At 40.6% G+C, this 27,890-nt stretch overlaps 1 protein-coding gene across 1 annotated transcript; it reads left to right on the forward strand.

Moving 5' to 3' along the window:
- Positions 1–1,288: 1,288 nt before the first annotated feature.
- hephl1b (hephaestin-like 1b) lies at positions 1,289–27,890 on the forward strand. The gene is made up of 20 exons (XM_050040177.1): positions 1,289–1,601; positions 4,310–4,554; positions 7,547–7,759; positions 8,193–8,390; positions 9,982–10,236; positions 10,803–10,971; positions 12,733–12,866; positions 13,014–13,145; positions 14,845–15,050; positions 15,292–15,436; positions 15,602–15,814; positions 18,704–18,923; positions 19,035–19,174; positions 19,254–19,379; positions 19,511–19,617; positions 19,711–19,945; positions 21,246–21,385; positions 21,678–21,831; positions 22,798–22,812; positions 27,443–27,890. Exons 1-20 carry the CDS (start codon positions 1,429–1,431, stop codon positions 27,520–27,522), a joined length of 3,300 nt encoding a protein of 1,099 aa, XP_049896134.1. The 5' UTR covers positions 1,289–1,428; the 3' UTR covers positions 27,523–27,890.

Consider the following 27,890-nt stretch of genomic DNA (forward strand, 5'->3'; position numbering starts at 1 on the left):
TACAAGGCACATGTTTTTTATGATATGGAGGTGGACTCCAGTACATGAAGAAAAATTAACAAATAAGTCTAGAAGGAAAGAGAACAAAACAGACTCACAAACAAAACCATGTCACACACATGTCCTTATACATAACTCTACAGGTTCACATAATCACAGAGCAAGTTTATAATCATGTAGGCTTATCTACCATTTTGATGAGTCAATACACTTTTTTTTTTTACACCATATCACAACTGTGCTTGGGGTGCAGGTTGTAGCCTACTCAGAGATCTGTGCAAGCTAAAGGGTCACACTCACCTACCCAAATGACGGGAACAAAGACCAAAGCAATCAGAGTGTGGTTATGCTGTCTGTATATCACTAATGTGACCAGCATTTACTTTGTAAAGGCAGAACCATCAGTTCACCTATTGGTCTCTACAGTTGTACTGCTCAGAGTTGGCCAGCAGGTGTCAGCCCCATCCCTTTGATGGCTAAGCAAGACACAAAGCTTCAAAGATGCAGGGATGTATGTGTTGAATGTGCAGTAGCAGGATGTGATGACTCAAATTTGGCTATCTTGGTCAAACAAGAACACCACTAAAAGAGTTTGTAAACTGCAAGTGACTTTATGCATGGTTAATAAATCATTTGATAATGATTTATGGATCAGGTATAAGTCACATGAACATCTTTGTCCACTGGCAGCTGCTTTATCCCCCAGCAGGATACTTGTACTCTGCCAAAAAGTGAACAATCTGTACCAAAATCCATGTATTAACTTCACTTGACGCACTTATATAAGAATAAAATTTACAAATAGTATTAATTCATGGATTATCAGCATTTATAACTCCATTAACAAGATGATAAACACCAGCCAGAGAGAGTTTTGACAACCTGGAAACCCAAGTTGATCTTATTAATGGGCTCACAGGCCTTGTAAACAACTTATTAGCCAACTTCTTCAGGGTGACTTGTGCTGCCAAGTTGTTGATTTATGATTTAAAACTAAACAATTAGATGTTCATAATGTGAAAGTCACAGACAGCAGCTGACTATCCTGCACACTCATCACCTCTGGAAAGGTGACAGTCAATTCAGGCGACCCACTGTGCTTGAGTCTGCATTTTGGCATAAGTGGATCAATTATCTTAATTTCCCAGAAGGCAGTTTCAATGACATTTTATAATAATTAACGCGAGAACATTGAGTGGTTATTATCCATGTACTCTGATACCTCCGCAGGAGGCGGTAACACCGTGGTCGCTCTCTGGCTGAATAGACCAACTGTTTTCCCTTGCAGTTTCATAAGTGCTGCAGCCCCAACAGCACACTGTTAGTGCGCGCCCGCATGGGAGAGTCAGCAGAGGTTTCCGTTTGTTCCTCTTGAACCAAAATCCGCTACAAACGCAGCCCTGCATCAAACGGAGCGATCAACTGAACATGACACGGACTTTGGGGCTGTTGGCGAGTTGTTTGCTGTTTCTTCTCTGCCCCGGTGCGGACGGCAAGCGCAGCAGGGAGCGAGTTTACTATGTGGGGATCATTGAGGACTCGTGGGATTACGCACCAAGTGGAAAAAACCTGATTAACGGCCAAAACGTCGAAAATGATGAGTGAGTTGTGATGCTGTCAAGTTATTTAGAGATTAGTGATCGCAATCAAAGTAATGTCATCATATATGATCACTAAAATTCACACATACGAGATTACTAACAGATGTAAAGTGATTATAATAAATAAAGATCCTCAAACTAAAAAAAAAGTTTTAGGGCAAAAGTGCTTCAGTATGTCATCTCGTCAGGGTGTGACATACGTGTCTAGACCTCTGAAAGTAGTGATGTGTGTCTGTTTGGCAGATGAACAGGAAAGATGACAGTACTTGCATGACTAACAGTGAATGACTTATTACAGAGACTGAAGACTTCCTTTGCTGTGTGTTACACTGACTGAAATCAAGTCAGGAAATACAGACAGCTACCTCTCATATAAGGGAGAGAGAGTAATCTGCACCACACCAACAATACAGTGATATTATATACTGTAAAACTTCAATTAGTAGCCTGGGCTTTTATTTGCTTAAATCACTGAAGTCAACAGGCTTATATTAGGGACAGGTGTCTATATGGGACAGGCCTTTAATTGCTTTCTCATAAATTTGTTGCTCAGCAAAGATCAGAAAATACAATGAAATTGTTATTTAAACCAGTATGAATATTACTTGTGTAAAAATTAGGCTTCGAATAACATATCACTTTCAAATCATTGGTTTAATCTCGCTCTGACAGACAGAGCATCAGAGAAAGTGTTATCTTTTTATAGCACTGGAGGAAAACGACACAATACACAAAATGACACAACAACACTTTATCCTGTTAAAACAATACTCACAACTTGGATTCATTTTCATGAAAAAAACTTTTGTTTCCTTTGATTCTTACGGACTAAAGGAATGTTTATAACTTACAGGGAATGGATGACCACTTAAGAGGAAGGGAGTCACCACTTGTTTTCCGCCATACCAGTAAATCTGAATGAATTTCAGTCTTCTCTTGTGCTCATGGTTTCAGGAAAATGAACTTAACAGTTGAATTGTTGAGAATCTAACTGAGCTAACAATGTGTAGAATCTCCGTATTGACAAAAGTTTAAACATGTATATCTGTATGTGCGATCTAAGCAGCTATCTAATGTTTGCTCCCATGGGTAGCCAAATACCTGTTTTATACATTCAAAGAACTTCTTAAAAAATGAAATGCTTGGCAACCAGACCAGGCGTCTAACTGAGACAAGCTTTTATTTGTCAAAATGTGTAGCCACACCGGGCTAGTAGAAGTGACTGGGTGTTTAATTAGGACGAGGCTTTTAACTCAAGTTTTAGATTAAAAGTTGCTGTACGTCAACAACAAAGTGAAAATGAAAAAGGATTTGATGAGGATATTTGAGCGTGGAGTTTTTGAACACTTTCCACTTGTGACAGTTTATTGTGTTTTTGCAGTTGAGTTTTAGATGGATAGTAAAGCCTACAAATAAATGGCACCTGACTGGATCTCTCCATCTAAGAGGGCCAGATACCTGACAGGTACCTGATTTGATCTCTTTATTTAAGACAGCTTAATGACTTCGAAGCATACCACCACTGTTGCTCTATTGCACAACGCTGGAATGTCCTGACTTACTCTATCAGCCAACTTACTCAACAGTCAGTAAGTGATGCCATATATATTGGTTGTACTCAAACCAAGCAATTGACACTGAACAATAATTCTTATCTTCTCCAGATATCACCAGATAACTTCTACTAATGATACATCATCCAGTTGGTGGCTCTCAAATGTAGCCCTTCATGAAAAATTAGTAACATCAGCCAATGGAAAACCAAGATGTTGTCTTTTACTATACAGTGGCATTGCATGACATTTCAGTAACAAATGAACAGAGACTGCAACATAGAGATGATTATCTCAAATCTCATCGCTACTGAAATAGGCACGCCTACATAATCATAGAAAATAGGCCTGTATGCTCAGTGAAACCCCCTTTATCAGACTGTCAGCAAGCTTATCAGTACGACCCATTTGTGAATCAAGTAGCCGTAATGCTTTTCATCCTCCCTGTTGCTTTGGTTGTGGGTTGGATATACAGAAGCAAAACTGCGTCCGCCACAGCTCCGGTAACACGTTATTAGCCCGGTGAAACATGTAATCACAGTAATGACAAGTCTAATTGTTAGAGAGTTGCAGCCAGAGGCAATTTGTTCTGCAGCATTGCATCTCCAGCTAAAGGATTCATCACCTAGTTCATGTATGTTTTATAGTGAAATTTAGTCTGTTACTGGCAATGAAGTTAAATAATCTCAAAGATAAATCATTTTGTGAAATCACACTTTTTTGCCATATTTGCATTTTGCTCCTTTTTAGCAAAACTTTTTAGTGGTAATATTTCCTTTGTGTTTTAGAGTAATTACATACAGTTGTATAGTTGGTTACAGTCATACATTATGTGTCTCGGCAATAATTAGGCAGTTGCCTTGTTGTCAAGGTGGTGACATGACATTTGCATATAATGAACGTTGTGTTTCTCCCACCTGTATTTATAGACTACAAGTATCTTCATTCTGTTGCAGTGATTTCTTTTATATCACTTATATTTTATCACACTTATTCAGAAATATGCATGCAACACCATAAGGAGATTAAACTGCCAGCAATTGTGCAATCCTTTACTGTATGATTTGACAATAACTTGACCTTGACCTACTCCTTCTTCCTCCTCTTACTTAATCCCTTTATTTACACACTTCCCTGTCTCCCATTGTATCTCAGGCATGCATCTGTCTTCCTGGAAAGAGGACCCCACCGTATTGGCAGCGTTTATAAGAAGGCCATGTTCCGACAGTACACAGATGCTACGTACAGCCGCCAGGTCCCCCATCCTGCCTGGTTGGGCTTCCTCGGGCCCATACTGCGAGCTGAGGTTGATGATGTCATTGTGGTCCATCTGAAGAACTTTGCAACCAGGAACTACTCTATGCATCCTCATGGAGTTTTTTATGAGAAGAATGCAGAAGGTATAGTGCTGCATAATACATATGTATGCACGGAGAGACAACATACTGTATTCACACAGAGTCAGACCTGCAACATCAATTATATATCCCTTAGACAAAAGTAACACCTGCTAATACAAAATAATACCCATCATGCATACCTCCCTTACCCACACCTCTCAAAACTGCTGCTATAACTCCAGTGCTAAAGAAACCTACTGCAAATCCTAACAACCTGAACAATTTCAGACCAATTTCAAATTTAACATTCCTTTCTAGAATACTTGAAAGATCAGTTGCAGCTCAGGTCCACACTCACCATTTACCACTTAGTCTGGTTTTCACTCCTTTCACAGTATTGAGACAGTCTTGGTAAACGTCACTAATGATCCCTTAATGGCAACTGACCCTGGGCTTTTAACTATTCTTATTTTGTTTCATCTAAGTGCACCCTTTGATACCATTTCACATAACACTCTTCGAGAGAGACTAGCTACCATTGGAATCACAATCATCCAACTCTTTTCCAGTTACTAGTGGTGCTCCTCAGGGCTCTGTCCTAGGTCCCCTTTTATTTATTATCTACCTTCTACCTCTTGGCCATATCTTAGGAAAATTTGGCATTCAGTTCCACTGCTACGCTGATGACACCCAGCTCTATCTATCCACTTCTGCCTACTTCCGCTCTTCCCCCCAATTCCCTTTCTGACTGCTTAGGGGATATTAAATCTTGGCTTTCATGCAACTTCTTCAAACTTAACACTGATCAAACCGAGGTTCTCCTTGTGGGTACTAAATCCACCTTGGTTAAACCATTGACAACTCCAAAGTCTGTCCATCCCCTCAGGCAAGAGTCTGGGTGTCATCCTGGACAGTACACTTGCCTTTGAGGCCCACATCAATAATGTTACTCGGTCTGCATACTTTAATCTACAAAATATTAATCATCTTCACCCATCACTTACACCTCAGAGCTCTGCTATCCTCGTTCATTCTTTGGTTACACCCATATTGATTATTGCAATTCTGTCCTCTTTGGTCTCCCTCTCAAGTGTCTTTATAAACTCCAGTTGGTCCAGCATTCAGCCGCCTGTATCATTACCAGAATCCCCTCCACAGATCATATCACTCCTGTTCTCCAGCAGCTTCACTGGCTTCTTGTTAAATATCACATTGATTTCAAGATTCTGTGTGTCACCTTTAAGGCCCTTCATAATCAAGCCCCTTCGTACCTGTCTGAAATCCTTCATATCTACACACTCTGACGTACTCTTAGATCCTCTTCTACAATCCAACACACATCAACATCTGCCCACTTGACTACCATTGGTTCTAGAGCTTCAACCGTTCTGCCCCCCCGCCTCTGGAACTCTCTCCCCAACGACATTCGCAATATTGCCTCCCTATCCACTTTCAAATCCCGACCGAAAACACACCTTTTCAAAGTGGCATATTCGGTCTGATATGGTGACCTGCACTGATGACTTGATGATGGTGATTTTACACCTTATATTTATAATTAGGATTTTTGTCTAGTCATTTTATTAACTTTTATTGTAAGTTACAGAATTGTTTGATTTTATGATCTAATACATTGCTGCTTTTTTTTTCAAAATTGTGTCAAGTAAGGTGTCCTTGAGTGCTACAAGGTACCTATAGATAAAATGCAGTTTGTGCACATATGTGTTACACAAACAACATATTAGGTTACAGAAATGATAGCGATGTAGATACAGATGTCTGAAGACTCCTACAAAGGTGCTGATTCATTCAACAAGGGACACTGTTCTGCTAACATTATTTTAAGTGTTTTATTAAGGCAATGGGAAAATCAGCAAATACATCTGAAAATATGTTTTTTAAATAATATATCGCAAAAAAGTTTGGCATTTCTTATGAATAGCTGAACAATTTAAATGCACAGGTTCATTGATTTAACATCAGCATTGTCTCTACATTCAGATACATTATTCAGTCAAATGGATGTATTTTTTTCTATCTGATGTTTTACCCGAAAGCTGTGGCTTTTTGTAGTGCTAGTCTGAAAGTTTGGCAAGCAGCTCCTCTGCTTCACTGCCAGACTCTCTCTGACAACAAGACACTGACAGGCTGAAAAGACAGAAGGGCTAGCAAATGTGATGCAGACTAAAAGAGTTCAGTTTGGCCTGTGTGAGGAACTAAGAAGTGACGCAGCACAATTTCAGCAACTGAGATGGACTACTATGGAAGATTCATTTCCAAAGGAAGGAAGGAGCTTTGCAGCTCTATATTGTGCAACAACCCCCCTCCCCCTCATGTGGGGAGTTGCATCCTGCCTTTGGAATTTCCAGAGCCTTATGGGAACTGAAACTGAAACTAAAATTTTGTTTCCCCTCTTAAAACAGATTAAGGTGGTTGATATCCTGTGTTACGGATGAATTTACACTATTCTGTCTATGCATCAGAACATTCCTGTTGCATGACCAACTAGCTTTTATAAACAGCAAACTGGGCAGGAAGGCAGAGAGATGGAAAGATAGAAAGATCGAGGAGAAAGAGAAAGAGAAAGGAGAGTGGGGTCAAAACATGGAGACATAAAATTTGGTGAAATCTGCATTCAAATATGTCATGTGATGAGTACAGAGTAGTACAGAGGTCAGAATACCCGTGACATCTATCACTAAGACTGAGGTCATTTATCTGTTTAAAGATCACTTACTGTACAGACGTGGAGGCTGAAAGCTTAACAGAGATAAGACCCATGAAGGAAATGGATCTGACCTTGTTTTGGGGAAAACCTCCGTTGAAGAATGTGCTTATTAAACATACTTGCTGTTAATGAATAATTGATTTCATATGAAATTCGACATCATTGTTCTGCAGTTTCAAACTGTTAAGGCAAAGGCTTGTGCTTGTTAAGACCATGTAATAGTTTTCTGCTGACAGAAAGTGAAAGCACACAGGCTCAACTGCTCTCTAGACTTCAGAGGAAACAGAGTGATCTCAGTGTAAACATCTTGTATTTGTCTACCAGGGGCGCTCTATCCAGATGGGACATCAGACAAGCTGAAGAAGGACGACTCTGTTCCTCCGGGAGGCAGCTACACCTACCGCTGGGAGGTCAGACCAGAATTTGCCCCCACAGATGACGATGCCAACTGCCTGACCTGGGTCTACCACTCCCACTTGGATGCCCCCAAGGAAATCGCCTCAGGACTCATAGGGGCTTTGCTCACCTGCAAGAAAGGTGCGAAGATGCTGATAATACATGAGAGGACATGTTTCTCATGGTGTGTCTGTATATTGGCTGTTAGGTTCCCTCTCTGTACACGTTATGTGTATGCCAAATCAAATCTTCATCTCCTTTAATCATAGTTACAATCACAAAGGGCTTCTTTGCTCCCATGCTTAAAAAGTAAAACACACCAACACTCCCTTAGCCTTAAGCCCTTAATGACTACAATGAAAAACTGCCAACAGCTGCATAAGAAAAAACAAATATGGTGGGAAATGTGTGAAAGTCACACCACTTTCCGGTCTATCATATTTAATGAATGCTGACATGGTGGGAAAGCAAAGATTAAATGTTCCTTTATCTATGCACGACTGCATAACTGTGTTAAACATTTAACCCCCATCCTGCGTGTGCCTCTATGTCTCATCTTTCTCTGTGAGTGCAGGAATCTTGAAGGAGACTAATGATCTAGAGTCTGTGGTAGAGTCAGCCCGAAATGATGTGGACCAGGATGTCTTCCTGATGTTCAACGTAGTGGATGAAAACCTGAGTTGGTACTTGGAGGACAATATTCAGAGCTGCTCTGATCCAGCTGGGGTCGACCGAGAAGACCCAGACTTTGAGGAGTCAAACCTGATGCACGGTGAGAGAGAAATTTCTCAGATTTTTTGATATTAAAACGATTGTACACACATTAAGTTGGCTGACAACAAGAAGATTAATTGTTAAATTAAGTTTTTCAGAAAGTCTAACAATACTCATCTTAGTTTTCGTCCTTTCCCACCTCCCCTGCTTCCTGTTGCCCCTACGTTCTTTAATTTCCAATGTTATGTGAGTTACTCTTCACATTAACTGACCAATTCCTTAAAGTGTATGAAAGAAGGCTTAAAGAGACAGTTTACTGCAAAATAAAACATAGATATTTTTCCTCTTACCTGTAGTGCTATTTATCAATCTAGATTGCTCTGGTGTGAGTTGCGGAGTGTTGAAGATATCACCCGTAGAGATGTCTGCCTTTTTGTCAGTATAGTGGAACTAGATGGCACTCGGCTTGTGGTGCTTAAAGTGCCAAAATAAAACATTTGCAAAACTCACCAGCAATGTCTCTTTACAGGAGTCAGTTGGTTACCCAAGATAATCCACAGACCTTGTTGTGAGCAGTTTTAAAAGCTGTTAGCTCGCTCAGTGGTGTCAAGCTAACAGTAAATGCACACTTCGGTCTGCGCAGTGATATGGTTGGCGGGATGTAGTTTAGTAGATAGAAAATAGTTCCTCAATTAAACTGTTCACATCAAGGTCATTGAATTATCTTGAGTAACCGGGTCATGATTTCTGGAAAGAGACGTTGATGTTTAGTTTTTCGATTTCAATTTTTTATTTATTTTTTTTCCCTGTGGTACTTTGAGCTCCACAAGCCGAGTGCTAGTCTAGTGTCTAGGATTTTGCAGGCTGTTTTTGTGATTGTTGCAGTCTTGAATGCCTAATTTCATGGCAGCTTTACTAAAAGAATTGTCATATGTTGCAGTGTTTACAGGCAGTTTTCCCAAATTAGTTGCGATGCTGTCAGAGTCAGAGCTTATTATTATAAGCATTCCTCTGAGCCTCCTGCTCTCTCTCCCTGGTTAGCAACTAACACCGTACAATGTGATGTCATCCCTACTCTTCATATTTTGTTGCTTGGGCAGAAGCTCCGCACTGAGACTTTATTCTCGTACCAACACCAAAATGAAACCAAAATGACCCGACTCTGTCGTTAAACTTGTCAGTAACCGTTGGTAAAGTTAGCTGTGTGATGCTAACACTTAGCCCTGTCACAGTGTGTGACTCTGTCCCAGGCGCAGAGCTCCAGTGTCACAATGGTAATCTCATAGTAAACAAAAAGAGAAAGATGGCCTGAGCGAATCAATACGCTGCATGCAGCTCTTCAGTGAAATGAGATTTTACCCCTTTTAAGTTGTCAAATTTGCGGTACAGTTGCAGTGATTGAACAAATTGTGCAGAATTAATGGGGATTGGCTGAAGTTGCGTTAATTGTTGCAGTTGCAACATTACAACATCCTGTAGGCAGACAGCTCTATGGTCAATATCTCCAATACCAAGCAGCTCACACCAAAATAGCACTGCAGGTAAGATAAAAATATGTACTTGTGATTCTGGGGTGAACTGTCCCTCTAAAGGTGAAGGTTGTTCACTTTGTCCTTTCCTCTAACCTCTGTATTTTCTCTGTGTGACAGCTATAAATGGCTACATGTTTGGTAACCTGCCCGGAATCGAGTTATGCCAGCACCGTGCAGTTGCCTGGCACTTGTTTGGCATGGGTAATGAGGTGGACATTCATTCTGCCTTTTTCCACGGTAATACACTGCTGGACCGTGGCCACCGCACTGACGTCCTCAGTCTGTTCCCAGCCACGTTTGCCACAGCTGAGATGGTCCCGAAAGCAACGGGAAAGTGGTTGCTGACCTGCCAGGTCAATGACCACTTGCAGGGTAGGGCACCTGACCTTTAACCTCTGTGTGAAATTTGACCTCTCTGCTTTGAGACTAAAGAATGCATTTTTTGTGAGGTACACCACTGTTATTATGTCATAGTGTGATGTTATCAGTCTTTTAGCAGCAGAGCTTGTAGTTCTACTCTAAACGTGCCAGGACTTGCATTTTAAGACTGTCCAAAGTCCATTGAACTTACTGAAGAACTGAATGAGACATACTTGCTCAACATGTTATTAATCATACTTACACTTGAGAAATTCCTTTCCTTTGTGTCCTACCAGGCCTTCTATAAAAGCCTATTTGTATCTCTGTGGCATTCTTAGGAACATACATAAAAGCAGTATATTTACTAAATCACACCTTTGGTAGTTTTACAGGTTTTGTGTGGAAAAGATAAGGAAGTTTAAAGTGTTAACTGCACCCTGGAATATTTATTATTTTACAGACTATTAAAGCTGACCCTTTAGACTTGTCAGGTTGTTTGCTGCCATTCAAATTTCCTTAGGCTCCTGAAGTTTTTAATGTTTGTAATGTTTGTGTCTGTTTCTCTTTATCTGTTCCAGCTGGGATGCAAGCCTTCTATGAAGTGAAGTCATGTGGAAGTGAGGCCGATTCCACAGTGATGGGGGGTGTTGTGAGGAATTACTACCTGGCAGCAGAGATTATCCGGTGGAGCTACGGTCCTTCAGGAAGGGATCTGATTAAAAATGTGTCCCTCACTGAAGTCAACAGGTGGGCAGACACTTAATCAAATTAGGCTTGACATACTGCTGCATCCAACTGAATCAATGGTAACAACAAGCCCACGTGCTTGCATGCCAGCTTTTTCCCAGCTATGTAGGTTATTATGTCTATTTAGCTTGTTTTAATGCCTAATATGGTCACAGTTGTTGAAACATGAACTGCTTTTGATTACATAATTTGAACTGCAGATAGTTGTTTCCAAACCTCCACTGTGTCATAGCACTTTTTGTGCCCAAGGCACACTAAAGGACAAGCCAAGATCTCAGGGCACACCTGTATTTATATCTGCTGACAACAGTTTCTATAACATGTGTTATCGCTCTTATCACAACATAAGGCCATAAAAATTTGTAAAAAATAAGACAGGTAGTTTTGTGATACTGTCTGCTGACAGTTTTTTTCTCTTCTTCTTCAGTTGTAGGTTATTTTCGCTGGTGCTTTGTTGTAATTTGCTCCGTACAATAAAGCGATCCATTGTCCCACTCATGGCTTTCTCCTTTTAAATGTTATCACCCCTCACACTGGCTGCCAATCAGGGCTTTTGATGTGTCACACACTAATGATTCCTACGCGCAAACTGTGACAAATAGGTTCCCTGTGACAGTTTTTGAAATTAAATTAAATTAAATTACAGTTTTTTTTTAGCTCGAGCTTGCCTCTTTATTAATGGGTGCACACGACATACTGATACAGTCAATCAAAAATTCATTCATAACTTTTTGTAAAGGCCCAGTTGAATATTGAAATGATAGGCTAATGTGTGGTTATCTCGAAATCCCTTGGCACACCAATCGAGAACCATTGTTGTAGACTATACTGTTGTCATGTTTCAATACTTGGTAGGATCCTAAAATATGCATTTTCTTGTAACGAATTGAAAATGTATGTTAATGTCACTGCTGGAAAGATGGTCTTTCCATCAAATGTGGCTATGCAGTAGAAAGATGCAAATACTTTTTAAATTGGTGCTTCATGACCTGAGAAAACGAAACCTACAACTACCAGAATGCACTGCGCCACACCATTACAGTTAAGCAGTGAGCTCAAATATGTTTCTAGAGATGTTTTAGTGGAGAAAATAGGCAATACAGTAACAGAATCTTGATTTATATTTGATCACCACCGCCTCGTTTTACAGTCTGAGTTTGGTTTGAGTTTGAGAAAGAGAGGGACAGATTTCTCTCTCGATCCACTTCTTTACTCTGTGTGTCCGTGGTGGCGGGCATATGAAAATGTGGAATTACAATCTGTAGTTTGAGTGTCTGTGAAGAGCTGAGAGAGGAGCAAAAAAAGTGCTGGTAAGATGGAAGGCAGTTTAATACTGTTTATTTACACATACTTTGTTATAATACAAATAGGCAAATACAACCTGGTAAAATAATTCCAGGAGCTAACTGATTCTGCAGATGATCGCTATTCATCTAAGGCTTGGCAAGACCTCTGAAGAAAGTTGCCTGTCTGTGGCCTCTGTCAGACTAATTACACGTGAGCTGGTCGTTCCTGTGGTGTCTAGAGTAAACTGTGTGGATAGTGATGCAGTGACTCAGTTGTTATTGTGTCTCTGTTATTGTTCCCTGACCTGACTGGCAGAGATTTCTGCTCTGTTAACTTTTTCTGTGGTAAGAAATTACACACAGCTGCTTTATCACCACATATTCATTGCAACCCATCTCTCCCTCTGTGTCCCCAACAACTTACAGTATTTAATGCTTTGTATCCCCCTCCCCACCCCTTCTTCTGCTCTCATAGTGCATCAGAGGTGTTTTTTGGCACTGATGGTGGAAGGATCGGAGGTAACTACATGAAAGTGCTATATCAAGAGTACACAGACAATACCTTCACCAAAAGGAAATTGACACCTGATCCTCATTTCGGATTCCTGGGTAAGGCCTCTAAGTTCCAGATTTGGCAAAAAAAAAAAATCTCGCTCTTTTGTATCTTATTTACCGGTACACTGATATCATGTCTGTCTGATACTCAAGTTCTCTCAGCACCTTGTCTTGTTACAATGTTCTTCTGTATTTATCTAGGTCCAGTCCTGAGGGCAGAGGAAGGAGACACTCTCAGAGTGACATTCCTGAACAAAGCTAACAGAAACTACAGCATCCAGCCTCACGGCCTGCACTATGATAAACGATTCCAGGGAAGCAGCTATGAGGACGGTGAGGAAGAGGCCAGTTGCAGAGCTGCACAGCCACAAAAAATTTTCAGTAGTCATGATAGCTTTAATATTGTGAGTGAGTTGAGTGGTATTAAGGGGCAAGGATTCATTAAACCAGTGGGTCTCAGCTTGGGGTCCGGAGAGGGATGGAGTTCCAGGAGATCCCCAGAAAAATGGGGATTTTTTTTTTCACTATTTAAAGATAAACTATGCAGAATTTTCCTAAAAAAATGACAGATTCATTCAGAGGTAATCCCTCTCAATCATCACTTATCACCCACTAGAAGTGTGTCGTGGTGTGTTTTTCTGCAGAGACTCTGCCCTCTGCCTGTATTTTCTTATTTTCTGTGTTTGGGATGTTTATAGGCGTGTAGCCCGACAGCACTCAGATAAGGTTGGAACTTTCTAATCAAGCAGTGACCAGGTTCCAGACCATAAGCAGCAAACGTCCGAGAGACATAGTGCTGAAAAAATGCAAATGTAGCAAGGTGAAATGCCAAAGGAGAAAGAATCTGCGGTTGGCTTTTACTTTGGCTTTGGCTAAGGAGTGTGCTTATGAATGGTAACCAACAATCCTGCATAGTATACCTTTAATTCAGTATAAAAGTGAGCTCAATAAGAGTCATAAGAGTGACTGTTCTGATTATAGGTTTCGCTTCATCCATGGTAATCTCAACTGTTGACAACTGTAGATTTCTGTATTATATTAACTTGAGCCATAGCCAATGATGTGTAGGCAGGCAGACTATGGCAAGCAGCCAGGAAAAAGACAATGAGGATTTTTACTGATATAGGTCATGTTGATAGCAGGCCCCTGAACTGAATCGAATCAAGATTGTATTGTGGCAGAATTTGTGGTATCATCAAATATTGTATCATTGTCCAAAGAATTGATGTGATGTTTTGTCATAATGAAACTTGTGATTTACTTCCTCAATAGCAGAGGGCCAACAATTCAGACTGACAAATGCATGTTGCATGGCTAGGGCGGTTAGCACTGTCACTTCACAGCAAGAGGGTTCCTGGTTCAATCACGGGTGCGGTAGCCCTTCTGTGCAGAGTTTGCATTTTCTCCCTGTGTCAGCGTGGGTTTTCTCCAGGTACTCTGGCTTCCTCCCACAGTCCAAAGACATGCAGGTTAATTGGTGACTCTAAGTTGCCCGTAGGTGTGAATGTGAGGGTGAATGGTTGTCTCTACATGTCAGCCCTGCGATAGTCTGGCAACCTGTCCAGGGTGTACCCTGCCTCTCTCCCAATGTCAGCTGGGATAGGCTCCAGCCCCCCTGTGACCCTCAAGAGGATAAGCGGTTGGAAAATGGATGGATGGATAGATGTTGCATGACTATTGCTTCCAGACTGAAGAACATATCCCTATCTCTGCCTCTGGTGTTGGCTGGATTAATCAGTTGTCATCATACAGTAATTATCAATTATTAATCATTTGATCCAAAGCTCAAATGCTAATTGTCTGCTGAGAAGGTTTAGCATGATAGGATATAAATATCTGCTCATTTAAAAAAAGACTAAATTAAACACATCAACTAAAAAATTTAAGTCATGTATGGACTGTCTTGTAATATAATCACTTTGAATTTCAAAATACCTCAAATTAAAAAACAAAAACAGCTTCATTTATAGGCATAGAGTTTGACTGCAATGCCTTTTTCTAAACCATTAATTCTTTGTGTGCAACACTGCAGGTGTCGACAAGCCGGGCTCTCATGTCGGTCCAGGGAAGAACTTTACCTACACCTGGCAGGTGCTAGAGGGTCCATCTTCATCCGATTCTGCGTGTATCCCCTACCTATACTACTCCGCCACTGATCCTATTAAGGACACCAACTCTGGATTGGTGGGACCTCTGCTCGTGTGCAAGAAGGGAACGCTGGGGGAGAACGGAGCCCAGGTGTTGCTTTATTATCCATTCACACACACACACACACACACACACTGTCTCTCTGAAATGCAGGAAATAGTCACATTTAAGAAGTTTCATGCAGTAAATGTTTGTTTTTTAATTTAATGTTAGATCTTCAGTAGGCAGGCATTGACATTTAAAGCAATGTAGTACTTTTTTATCTGAAACTGAAACTGCAGTCTGTAGCCCCTAAGGTCCTCACTGTTACTGTATGTGCATTGTTTTACAGAGGGGCGTTGATAGGGAGTTCTTCCTCTTGTTTTCCGTCATGGATGAAAACATGAGCTGGTATTTGGAGGACAATATTGACCTTTTTGGCAACAACAAAACAAATCCAGACAATGAGGAATTTGAGGAGAGCAACCTGATGCATGGTAACCAGTGTGTTAAGCAAAGAGAGCAAAGTTCAAATGTTATCTGATTGATACTGAACCTCACCATTAGTACCAGATTTTTGAGCTCCATTTCTGGCATTTCTTTAGTATATTCTTTGTTGTGTCTGTTGTTTTTTGTTGTTTAAATCTTCCCTTTCCTTTCAGCTGTAAACGGACGCATGTATGGGAACCTTGATGGACTGGAAATGTGTGCCGGGGACACAGTCATGTGGTACACCTTTGGGTTAGGTACAGAGGTGGACATCCATGGTGTTTATTTTGAAGGGAACATCTTCAAGAAGCAGAGCACGACACGAGACACTGTCAGCCTGTTCCCTCACACCACTGCTACAGCTGCTATGCAGCCAAACAACCCTGGTTAGTCATATACATACACATACATACAGTCACAGACATGCATTGTGCTGCCACTCCAAAACCACATCCCTTTCCTTGCACACATTGTCAGTGTTCATCCGCACTTATGTTTTGTTTGACAGAACAGCAACACGCTAAGATAACCTTGTGCAAATCTTTTCCTGTGACACGTACACTGATCAAAACACTTAACAACAGGAAACACCAGTAACTACAGTACAAATGGGAAAGGTCAAAACTATCTGCAGGATTTGTATTAATTATAGTATCCTGAGATATGTTTGAGGGCTTCATTTCCCAGCACAGAGAAAGGAACATTACACAGTAATTTACAAATCTATACCACTTCATAAAGTTACTGTTTTTTTAATGCTATGGAGTCTAGGTATGTAAAAGAAAAGCTTTATAGATAGATAGATGCTGTTTCCTGCTGTAGAGTGAGTGACTAACAGACAGCTACGTGACAGAGACAGCAAACAAGCTGGACAGCATGGCCAGACACAAGTATGACTGTGAATGTAATAAACGGTGTGGACCTTGAACTAATGACTAAAGAGAAATCATGACGCTGTGGCTGGACCATTTGGGAACCACTGGTATACTGGATACATTTAAGTGACTCATTAAATTCCCATTCTACATTTGAATGCCTTTTGCCATCACAGCCTCAATCACAAATACAAATTGTACATGTGCAATAAATATGCCATGAAAGATTAAGCATGGATTCCCTAAAGTCCAAAGATCAACAAAGATTTTGTGGTAAGCTATACCAAATGTTAAAGGGACAGTTCACCCCAAAATAAATAACACATATTTTTCCTCTCACCTGTAGTGCTGTTTATCAATCTAGATTGTTTTGGTGTGAGTTGTAAACTGTTGGAGATATCGGCCGTAGAGATGTCTGCCTTCTCTACAATATAATGGATCTAGATGGAGCTCGGCTTGTGGTGCCCAAACCAACAAAACAATACACTTGTAAAACACAACAGCAATGTCTCTTTCCAGAAATCATGACTCACTTACACAAGATAACCCACACACCTTGTTGTGAGCAGTTTCATGTAGGAACTATTTTCCTTTTACAGAACTACACCAGCCAACCATATTTCCACGTTCCTACATGAAACTGCTCACAACAGTTTTTTTGATTTGTTGCCTTGAGCGCCACAGGCTGAGTGCATGCTGATATCTCCAACACTCGGAAACTCGTATCAAAACAATCTAGTGTGATAAATAGCACTACAGATACAAGCTGTTCTCATGCACTGTTTATATTTTTTTCCCACGAGAAGTAACGCACCACAGTTGGTACATATCCCTAATCATGAGCCAGTATTTGTGCATAACCCATGTATTTTCTAAGGCTGCGATCAAGTGACCAATGTTCTGCCAGGAGTAAAGAACGAAGTGGTCCTGAGCAGTCCAGTGAGGAGGCAGACTGGGGTGGTGGATAGGTCACAAAACACCTGACTTTCCCTCAGGACACCAGTGTTTGGAACCATGTGAACTTTGAGGGCACTTTGATTCATTTTAAGATTGGTTGTTATCGCGTTTCTTTTCCTAAACCTACATTAAGTATGTAACTTTATGTTAAGTACAAAACATTAGGTATAGGCACTTATTCGCAGGATATCATGTGAACCGCTGTGTTTGCATTTTTGTAGTCTATCATACGACCCATTGTTTAAGGATACACTGGAAGATAAAAGGAAACTATGTATTTTTGATTTCTGGGTAAGCTGTTTCAGTCATTGCCAATAGCTCATGACCATAGGTGAGGGTTGGAACATAGACGGACCAGTAAATCAAAAGCTTTGCCTTTGAAAGAATGAGGTCATGGATACAAAAATGAATTTCCTATGAAGCGTGGCTGGGCTAAGCCTTAAAGGAAATCTGGAGGGAGTTTGTAGTAGAGCCGCTGCTCCTTCATGTTGAAAGGGGTCAGTTGAGGTGGTTCAGGCATCTGATTAGGATGCCTCCTAGACACCTCCCGTTAGAGGTGGTCCAGGCACGTCCCACTGGTAGGAGGCCCCGGGGCAGACCCAGAACACGCTGGACGAAGTACATATCTCGTCTGGCCTGGGAACGGAGGAGCTGGAAAGCGTTGCTGGGGCGCAACCCGGCTTTGGATAAGCGCTTGAAAATCAATTGGAGTGAACTGTCCCTTTAAAGTAATGATCTGAAATCCTCTCCAGAGATATTTTAAGACAGAAAAATAATCTGCTCTGAATAATAATTTGTGTCAGTTTTTTTATCCACCAAACTTATTAATTACAACTACACTTGAAACATATGGAATCTATAAATAGACAAATTTAAACTCTGCTTATACATCATTTTGGGCAGATAAGCTCAAACATGAGTGGAGCAGGGGCTTAAAAATTGCTCAGATAGCACAAAACACTCTCTGAAAGCACAAAAGTGGTGTGACAATATGCAGTCTACGTGTTTCATGCCTACCCAACATGCAGAAATTTGCAACAAACTGCAAAACCACAAGTCAGCACACAGAAGAAAAGCAGGGCACTGGTTTATTTTCTAGCCAAGCAAAAAAAAAAGAAAGAAAAATCGCAATGTATTTTTGTTTATTTGCTTTTCTGTTTCAAGTCTGAGTCAATAACATCAAGTCCAAAAATCATTACAATAAATTACATGAGACTGATTTTGATTACACTGTGTGCATTCAAACAGGAACAAGAGTTAGATGTCATGAGAAATTAGAAGCGCAACCCTCCCAAAAACACACTGATGTGTGTTCAGAGAGCGACAGTACAAATGCTTAGGGGATTTGTGTGTTTGTCCTGCAAATGCCTGCACCTATTGTAAAGCCACAAACATATCCAGTCATGTGCCCAAATACTTAACCTCTTTTCATTCCCCTGTCAGGTGTGTTTGAGGTGAGCTGCAGAGTAACAGACCACTACTCAGGTGGCATGAGGCAACAGTACGAAGTACGTCTCTGCCCGCAACGCAAACTGAAGCCATCACGCACAGGAGGGCCAATCAAGACTGTGCAGTATTTTATTAGTGCTGAAGAAATAGAGTGGGACTACTCACCTAAGAGAGACTGGGAGCTGGAGAAACACCACGCCACATTAGAGAACAGGTGTGTGAGTAAGATAATTGTAGGCTGATGTGTTTCAGTGTTGGAGCCTGTGATTAGTGGCGTTACTTATTACTGTTTGTTAATGGCAGCAAATTGGTACATGTCTCCCAGTCCAGGCAATGTATTCGTGGGGAAAGGGAAAAACAAGATCGGCTCGCGCTATAAGAAGGTGGTGTACAGAGAATACACTGACGAGGCCTTCAAAGTCCAGAAGAAACGGCAGCTGAACGAAGAACACTTGGGTATTATGGGTAAGCTCAGTTGCTCTTTATGCCTTTTTTTTTACTGAGAAAAGACAGAAGACAACACAGGTTTTCTTTTTCTCTGTAGGTCCAATAATCAAAGCAGAGGTAGGAGAGCAGGTCGTGATCACATTCAAGAACAAAGCCAGCCGGCCATACTCGATTGGTGCGCATGGAGTGAAGGCAAGCGGCTCTCACATTCCTGTCCAACCTGGTGAGAATCAAATCTGAAAAAAATAAAATGTATATTGTTACTTACTAACAAAAGTAACGAGATACAAAACACTGGCCTTTTCCCAGAAGCAGTGGGATTGATATTTTTGTTTTACGGTCTCTTGCCTCCAGGCCACATAATGGAGCTGACATGGGATGTTCCTAAAGATTCTGGTCCAGGGGTCTCAGATCCTAACTGTATCTCTTACGCCTACTACTCCAATGTTGATTTCATTAAGGTACACATTCCCTGTATAAATTGTGGTCTCAAGGAAGCGCATAAATCACAATGTCGCAATAAAAAAAATGTTCGTTTAATTGTTTGTGTTCAGGATCTGTACAGTGGTCTCCTGGGGCCTCTGGTGATATGCAGGCCTGGGACTCTGCAACACGGCGAGGGGCCTGACAGACAGAGGGGCGACGTGGAGAAGGAATTTGCTCTGCTATTTATGGTGCATGATGAAAACCAGTCCTGGTACTTGGACGACAACATCAGAACATACCTCGGCGTCGACCCTGATATCTTCATGCCTGACGAAGAATTTGAGGAGAGTAACATGATGCATGGTACGAGATAAGACGAGAGGGAGGCACAAAAGGCCTGTCTTATTCACGAACAAACTGAAGTTGAGATTTATTGATGGTGAGAAAACTGGGGTCATCCTGGCATTAAAAGGATTAGGATGGAACTGAAAAATATTAAGATAGAAACATGAGCAAAATTCAGCTTAGAATTGACCGTAAAACCATTGATACTTTTGTTCACCCCCAAATCCAAAATACATATTTTTCCTTGTACCTGTAGTGCTATTTATCAGTCTATGTTGTTTTAATGTGAGTTGCTGAGTGCTGGAGATATCAGCCAAAGAACTTAAAACTTATAAACTTCACTCCAATTTAATGGAACAAGATGGCAGTTCAGGGGTCTCACTGACTTTCCTAGGCCTACGCTGAAAGCCTAAAGTGGAGAAGGTGTGCTCTTTCCACCTTAGGCTTTCCACATAGGTGTGTGGAAAGCCATGCGCTTATGTGAAAAGCCTTAAGGCAGAAAGAGCGCACCTGTCTGCCCTTCCATGTGCAAAGGAGGAAAGCCTGAAGCAGAGAGAGCAAACCTCCCTGCCCTTCCATGCGCCTACATGGAAAGCAGCAGGAAAGACCCCCAGGAACTGAACAGAGCAGCATCAATGACAAACAGAAATGACATTGATAAGTCAAACACAGCATAAAAAGGAGGAGCTGGGGTGGAGGCGGGTTGCAAAGCAGCTTGCAGAGGAAGCAGCAACAGTAGGCAGGCCAGAGCAGTTTAAATAGAGCGCCCTGAATGAGATTTGCCAATTGGTTGCATAGAAGGGAATCATGTGATCTATCAGCTGACTCCCTTCCATCAATCAGCTGCTCCATCAGTTGATTGAGCTGTTTGAGATCAGCTGGGATGTGAGCTGAGCTTGACATCGTGTCCTGCCTTAACTAACATGCTGCTCAATTTTTGATTTTGGGGGTGAACTGTCCCTTTAACTTTATTGTTCACAAGGGGAAATTCATCTTAGAGACAAATGAGACATAGAACAAACACAGACTCAAACATAAACATGTACTAAAACATAATAAAATACATGAAACACATAGTAAAAACTGGTCAAACCCACCATGCAAGCTCACATAAAACAATGTACATCTTTAAATGCAGCCTCTAAACATGCAAACTGTATGTTGCTCAACACATAAACCCAACATCAGTCGAATCAGCGGAACATGATGGTCCTCCTTTTTTATGTTGTCCCAAGAGGAAGTATAAATTATGGTTTTCCTGCCTCTGTATGCCTCTGTCTGATTCTATGGTGTGATGGTGTGAATGTGTCTATTGAAGGGATCAATGGTGAGCTGTACGGTAACCTCCATGGACTGGTGATGGTCCAAGGACAGAAAGTTGACTGGTATCTCCTGGGAATGGGCAACGAAGTGGACATGCACACCGTTCATTTCCACGCTGAGACTTTTACCTACAAGGTAACCCTCGTCACCACAACTCAAGCTTCTCATTATTCATAATTAGCAGGCAAATTATTTTTATACAAACAATACAGGTCTAACAAATGTCCCATCATTTCATACTGACACAGTGGAGAACTGGTTTGAATTAAACCAGTGAGTGCAATTGTGATGTCAGGTGTTGTCATCGTTGTAATGAAATCTTCTACATGCACACACAAAAGGTTTCTTCACTCACTTCTCATTTCCTTTTCTCTGTTTCCCTCCGTGTAATGTTTGTGCTGTGTGTGTTTGTGTGTGTGTGTGTTAGACGGACCGTGTGCACCGGGCGGATGTCTTTGATCTCTTCCCCGGGACTTTCCAGACTGTGGAGATGGTTGCTGGCAATCCAGGGACTTGGTTGCTCCACTGTCACGTGACTGACCACATACACGCCGGCATGGAGACCACTTTCACCATTGAAGGTGTGTGTGCACCACAGTTAATATGGTTTTATGTTTTTCTTTGTTTTGTTTTGTTTTTTTGCATTTAATTCTTGTTTTCAATTCAGTTTAGGTTCAGTTTATGTTAAAAATGGTAAATTTTAGTTTCATTTTTGTTAGATTCAGTATTAGTTAACCCTTTAAAACCTGGAGCGACATCACTTTTCTTGTGCCGCTTTCAGACACCTTTTGCAGCCTGAGCTAATTGGTGTGTGTTTTCTTAAGAAAAAAAAAAAAAAGGCAATCAGCAACTTGGTAAGAAATGTCCCACAAATTGCAAAAAACTAAAAAGATTTGGAAATTTATTTATTTTTTTAAAAAATTATTATTATTATTATTGTTACATTTTTAAATTATGTTACAGAATTATTATATTTATTAAGCACCCTTTCCATATAATTTCCTTGTTTGTTTGTTTTTAACTTTCTTCCTTTTCCTTTTTTCTTCTTTTATTCAAACAAATTTTCTTGTTTTTAATTTTCTTTCTTACTAATTTCTTGCTAATTCACCTCTTCATTTCTTCTTTCATTGCTCATTTCCTTCTTCCCATGTTTTTAAAAGATATAACGCCAATTTGCTGAGGTTTCAAAGGGTTAATATGGGTAAGTATTTGTCAGGGGCAAGATGTAAGACGTTCAGAATAGGTATTGCAATAGAAACGCCACACTTTGTGAAGGAAGTTGGCTCACAGACATGAAGACATCTCAGTCTCAGTTGAACCAACACCTCCTCACATTTGTTGTGTAACCAAATTGCTAAAGATTAAAACTATTATCTAAATGCTAGTTTTCAACATTATTTTTCGGGAAAGCTAAAATGTTTTAGTTTCATTTAGTTTTAGTTAGCTATGTAAATGTGCAAGGACATATTCAGTATGTACACCAATCTAAACATCTGTTGAAGAGGATTTGACTAACATCTCGCTTTTTTGCTGTCTTTCTTTTCCAGAAAAGTCCTCACATGGTAAGATCTGTTTCCTTTACCAAGTAATGCACAAGTTATTGACACATATTGAAATGAACTGACAGTGAACAGCCTGGGTCAGAAAGTAAATCAAGGCAGACACATCCACTTGTGGCATCGCTGAGAGTGTGAGATCAATCGATCAGTTAATGGCTGTCGATAGATCCAATGAAAGGTTTTACAGGCTGGCAGATTAAAAGCGAAGTTGAATTACAGACCTTTAATCTGAAATATTGATCACTGTAACAGCACAAATTACCATATCCAGTGGTCGAATTGTTAATTTTTAACAAGGGGGATGTAATGTAGCTTTGATTTTTTTGCGTGCACACATAATCAAATATGACACAGCACAGATGTGCAAAATCAAGATAAAGAAAAATGGCATGACCTATACCTGCTGCCTTTTAAAAACACAAATAATGCAGTGGTATTGCTAATGCAGTACAGACAAAAAACATTTTAGACTATAAATAAGAGTAGTTCTGAAATAGCTGTGAAAATTAATCTTAGAGTCACTCTTATCCTATAGACATTTCCTTAGCCAGTTATAATTTCTCCTTACCTGTGAAGCCTTGGGCTGATAATTGGTGCTGCTGTCAGGTCCCTGTCCTGATACCTGCCTGGTTTCTCCCTGGCCCTCTTCTGTCTATTGCAATAATATAGATAATAAATGTGCAAAGCAAAATTCATAAATACACAGTGCTCTAGATATTTTCTCTCAGCCAGTTATAATCTCTCCTGTGAAGACCCTGCATGATCATCCTTGCTGGCCTCTGGTCCACTGTCTCCTCCCTGACCCTGCTCTTTATATTGTGGCAATAAAGATTAAAAAAATATGTGCAAAGCAATAGTGAGCACAAGTTCTTATTAAGGAGTAGCTAACATTATCTACATGCAACAGCATTACTCAACTTACATGGTTTGTTTGGAAGAAACTGTGCAAGGTTTTTTGCTTCTTGCTGGCTGCTTTGCTGAACATAGTTAACACAGAGGTTCTGCCCAGCGACACACCTCTCGTCTGTGAGCGGTTGATCACAACATGACAGCGTGCGTCTGCCGCCTGGCGCCGCCTACTCTTGGTGTGTTTAAAGACGGCTCGGAAAAACACGTTACCACATGTTTTTAAAGACGGCTCGGAAAAACACGTTACCACATGTTAAAAACGAATTGAACGGTTGTAACGGCTATAAAAAGTGCGGGGGACAGCAGGCACAGATACGGGAATTCGGGGGACATGTCCCCTGTGTCCCCCCTTCAAATTACATCTGTGCCTGCACACATAGATTCTAGATTAACAAGGGGGATGCGTTTTGGTCAATTTTCTAACAAAGGGGATGGCATCCCCCCTCATCCCCCCTCAATTCGACCACTGACTATATCAGTGTTGATTTTTGAGAGTGTCACTGTTGGTCACTCAGCCACTGATTTGCATATTGATTGCAGTTTCAGGATAGTGCTCTGCAAACTTGGAAAACAGGTCTTAACTGATGTTATAAACCCCACTTTCAGTCATATTCAATGTTTGAGATTTCCCTCCAGACCAAAAGAAAGTCAAAATGGTTAAAGATTGACCAACAACAAAAAGCTAATTAAAAACTTCCTGTTAAATTATTTCGGTTACACCCAAATATCAGTCAGCAGGCACATTATCGACCCACTGCACGGCCTGGGTCAAAAAGTGCTACAGTATCTTAGTACTGCATCATGATTACATAATATTAAATCTATTCATTCATTACAAAGCCAGTTCAGTTCAGCATGAATTTGATGTAATGCAGCACCCTGCCTAATCTAAAACTTAAATCATCAGAATAATTTATAAAGATGCATTATTACATATAATTTTACACATAATGGCTTTAATAATCAAATTAACTGAGATCTTTAAGCAAATGTTTTGACTTTAAGCAGTGTTGTAGTCTAGACCACCTAAACGGAGAGTCATGACCAAACCACAGTGAAGCAAGACTGAGTTACACCAAAACCAGACCAGTGTGAGTCGCTCTCTGCATGACACACTTACGATAAAATGTGGAACATCTGAACCTCTAAATGGACTGAAAGATCCACATTACCATGAAAACACCTGCAGAAAAAAAATGAAGCTTCCTCTGAATTCACCTCTTTTATTGCTGAACTGTATGAGTGTATGTGTACCATGAGAAATGTCTTGACAATTGAATTTTATGTGAGGGATTTTCTTCGCAAATAAACAGTAAGAGGCTGAAATCAACTTAATCATCTGTAATCAACTCTCCTTTCTTGCACAGGCAATTTAGTGATATCTATGCAGGTGCGGTCTTGACTGGTCTTAAAATAAAATCCATACTCCTCTTTGTCTGAGACCGAGACAAGACAGAACAAAACTTTGGTCAAGTCCAAGACGAGAGCAAGAACTAGTCACGAGACCAGATTAGAGACCAAGACTGATCTCGAGTACTACAACACTGCTACTACAACACTAATTGTATGAAAAGCATTAAACTTAAACACATAATAGATTAAGTATACATCTCAAGCATATTTCAAGAGTGTGCCAATACATTTTCAAGCCAAATGGAAATTAAAAGACACCAATAGATGCCTACACAAAATATAGCACAACAAAATTTCCAATACATGATAGCATTGTTTGTAAAATTGTTAGCTGTGATGTGATTTGTCCTAAATAGGCTAAAACATGCACAAACACTGTAATCTCTCTTCCAGACGACTGATGGAATACCATTCATTTCTCTTGTCTAGTTCAGGTCAAAGTGGGGCAGTAGGTGTTGGACTTTCATCTCTGCCATGACGCAATGGTTTTGTTGAATGTTATCTATATTTGCTTAGTTAGTATTGGTTATAGGGAGAAACAAAACATGGATTGGGTCAGGCATTCCTTCAGAGCTGTGACGCTGTTGTAGGATGTAGTGCAGAAGATAAATTGTTGATGATACAAACTTTGATAAGCATGAAATTCCACAGGAAATTGATGATGTTAGTGCTTCAAAGCCAGTACGTGTGAGGTGAGGAGATTTTTTGGGTAATGCTGTAACACCGAAAGCATCACTAAATAAATGAATTAAAGGATATAGCAGAGATACGCAGGTTAGGTTTTGACTGAGGTTGTGCATTTAACAGATTTTGTAGTTACACTGAATGTACAGAAGCCTGTCAATCAGGGTGTCAAACTCATTTTAGTTCATGGGCCACATACAGCCCAATTTGATCTCAGATGGGCCGCACCAATTAAATCATTGCACAATAACCTGAGTGCCATCAAATCCAGGCACATTGTGTAGACGATCATCCTCTTATAAACCAGACAAACAGCCTGAGATATCTTAAGAAAATTAAGTGCAATTTCAACAGTATACCTCAGTTTTTCCACATTCAGTCAGTTGACTTCTCACTGTCATTACATGTGCATTTATCCACACATTTATTGATACAGATTCTTTATAACTGAAGCTGCTGATTGACAATATTTGCACGATGTTCAATATCTTTAAACATGATCACAGTAAGTATTCATTGTTGTATCAGAGGGCTGTGTTCTGGTCAGGGTGGAAAAGCTTCTGAAGCAGAAATTTAAGCCCCGTTTCCACCGAGCAGTACGGTACAGTTCTGATGGCTTATGTTTTTTTCCCTGTTTCCACTGTGAAAAGGTGTGGATGGTACCAATGGAACCATTCTTTACCATCCCCATTTTTGGTCCCCCCTCTGTTGGGGTACCTAGCACACAGATCTGGTACTAAAAGGTGGAGCTGTGAACACTGCAGTCGGTAGATTGGTCAGTAGCGGACGGTCACTCTGCTCAGGGCTGAGTTGTGGCTGGTTTTGAGGCTCATGTAACCTCTGTTCATACCGTGGAGAGTTTTATTAGTAGACTTTACCTATACAATGAAATGATGTTTTGCTGCCTCTTGCAGCAGTTGCAGTCTGAGATAAAAACTAACTTAATTGACTGGGCCGACTGAAGGCGACTTTTAAGGTGGAACGTTAACTTGTTATGTTATTCAATGCATGAGTTGACGATGTGAATTCATCAGCACACCTTAAATTTCATTGTAACAACTTTGACCATCACTTTAGTTTTTATATGACATACACTTTTAGTAATGAGTGGATCTTCAAGTGTTTGTATATATATTAATTTTGACCAGGTTACGTTAACTGTATATTCTAATCCTCACTTGGAGAAAACAAAGCATTGCCTGAGAAGGACTAAATGCACAAACCCACTACTTTTAAATATCCCATGGAGAGAGACTCTCACTGCAGCCTGTTTTATTTTGTTCAGAAAATGTTGGCTTGAGCAGTGAGTGACAACAACCTCGCCCACATGAGAGAGTACAGTTTGCGGTGGAAACGCAAGGGTCTAGGTACCATGTCTGAAGGGTTACATTTGGTTCCAAAGGTACCATACTGAAAGTGTTTGGTGGAAACGGGGCTTTACATGAAGTATGTACCACATTGTTTAACTTGCTCCTGAAACCTGGCACCTCTTAGTCTAGTCATCTAGAGGGCCGGATTGGACCGTGTGTTTGACACCCCTGCTGTAAATTGTGTCATCGTTTATTTATCATGTCCCTCCTGTCTTACTTCCTCCTCCACTCTCATTTCCTCGTTTTCCTTGCTGCAGCGTCAGGAACTGAAGGCTCCATAAAGACGCTGCTGGTCTCACTGGCGCTTGGTCTCGTGGCTGTAGGCGGACTGCACTAACAAAGGGACTCTGACACTGAGCCAAGAGTGTGTGTGTGTGTGTGTATGTAAACAAAACTGGGGTGAATAATGCACTCCAGGGACAGAATCACTGTTGCATTGTGTGTTTGGTGGAGGTTATGTATGTATATATCAAGCAATTATCAGAGCAGGCAAATATATATATCAAGGGATGTACAATCGTGTATAAAGTTGAGGATTATTTTATTTCTTAGGACTAAAAAAGGCATTTTATACTTTTTTTGATTGTTTCTATTTGCCCTTTTCTGGCATGTTGCACTGTGTTTGATGCTGTTAGTTTGGCAAAGCATTGCTGTACCAAAAATTTGATTCCCAGTCATGAATGTGCAATAAAGACATTTATTCAA

The sequence above is a fragment of the Epinephelus moara genome, chromosome 3 (genome assembly GCF_006386435.1).
Source record: "Epinephelus moara isolate mb chromosome 3, YSFRI_EMoa_1.0, whole genome shotgun sequence".
NCBI classification, from domain to species: Eukaryota; Metazoa; Chordata; class Actinopteri; order Perciformes; family Serranidae; genus Epinephelus; species Epinephelus moara.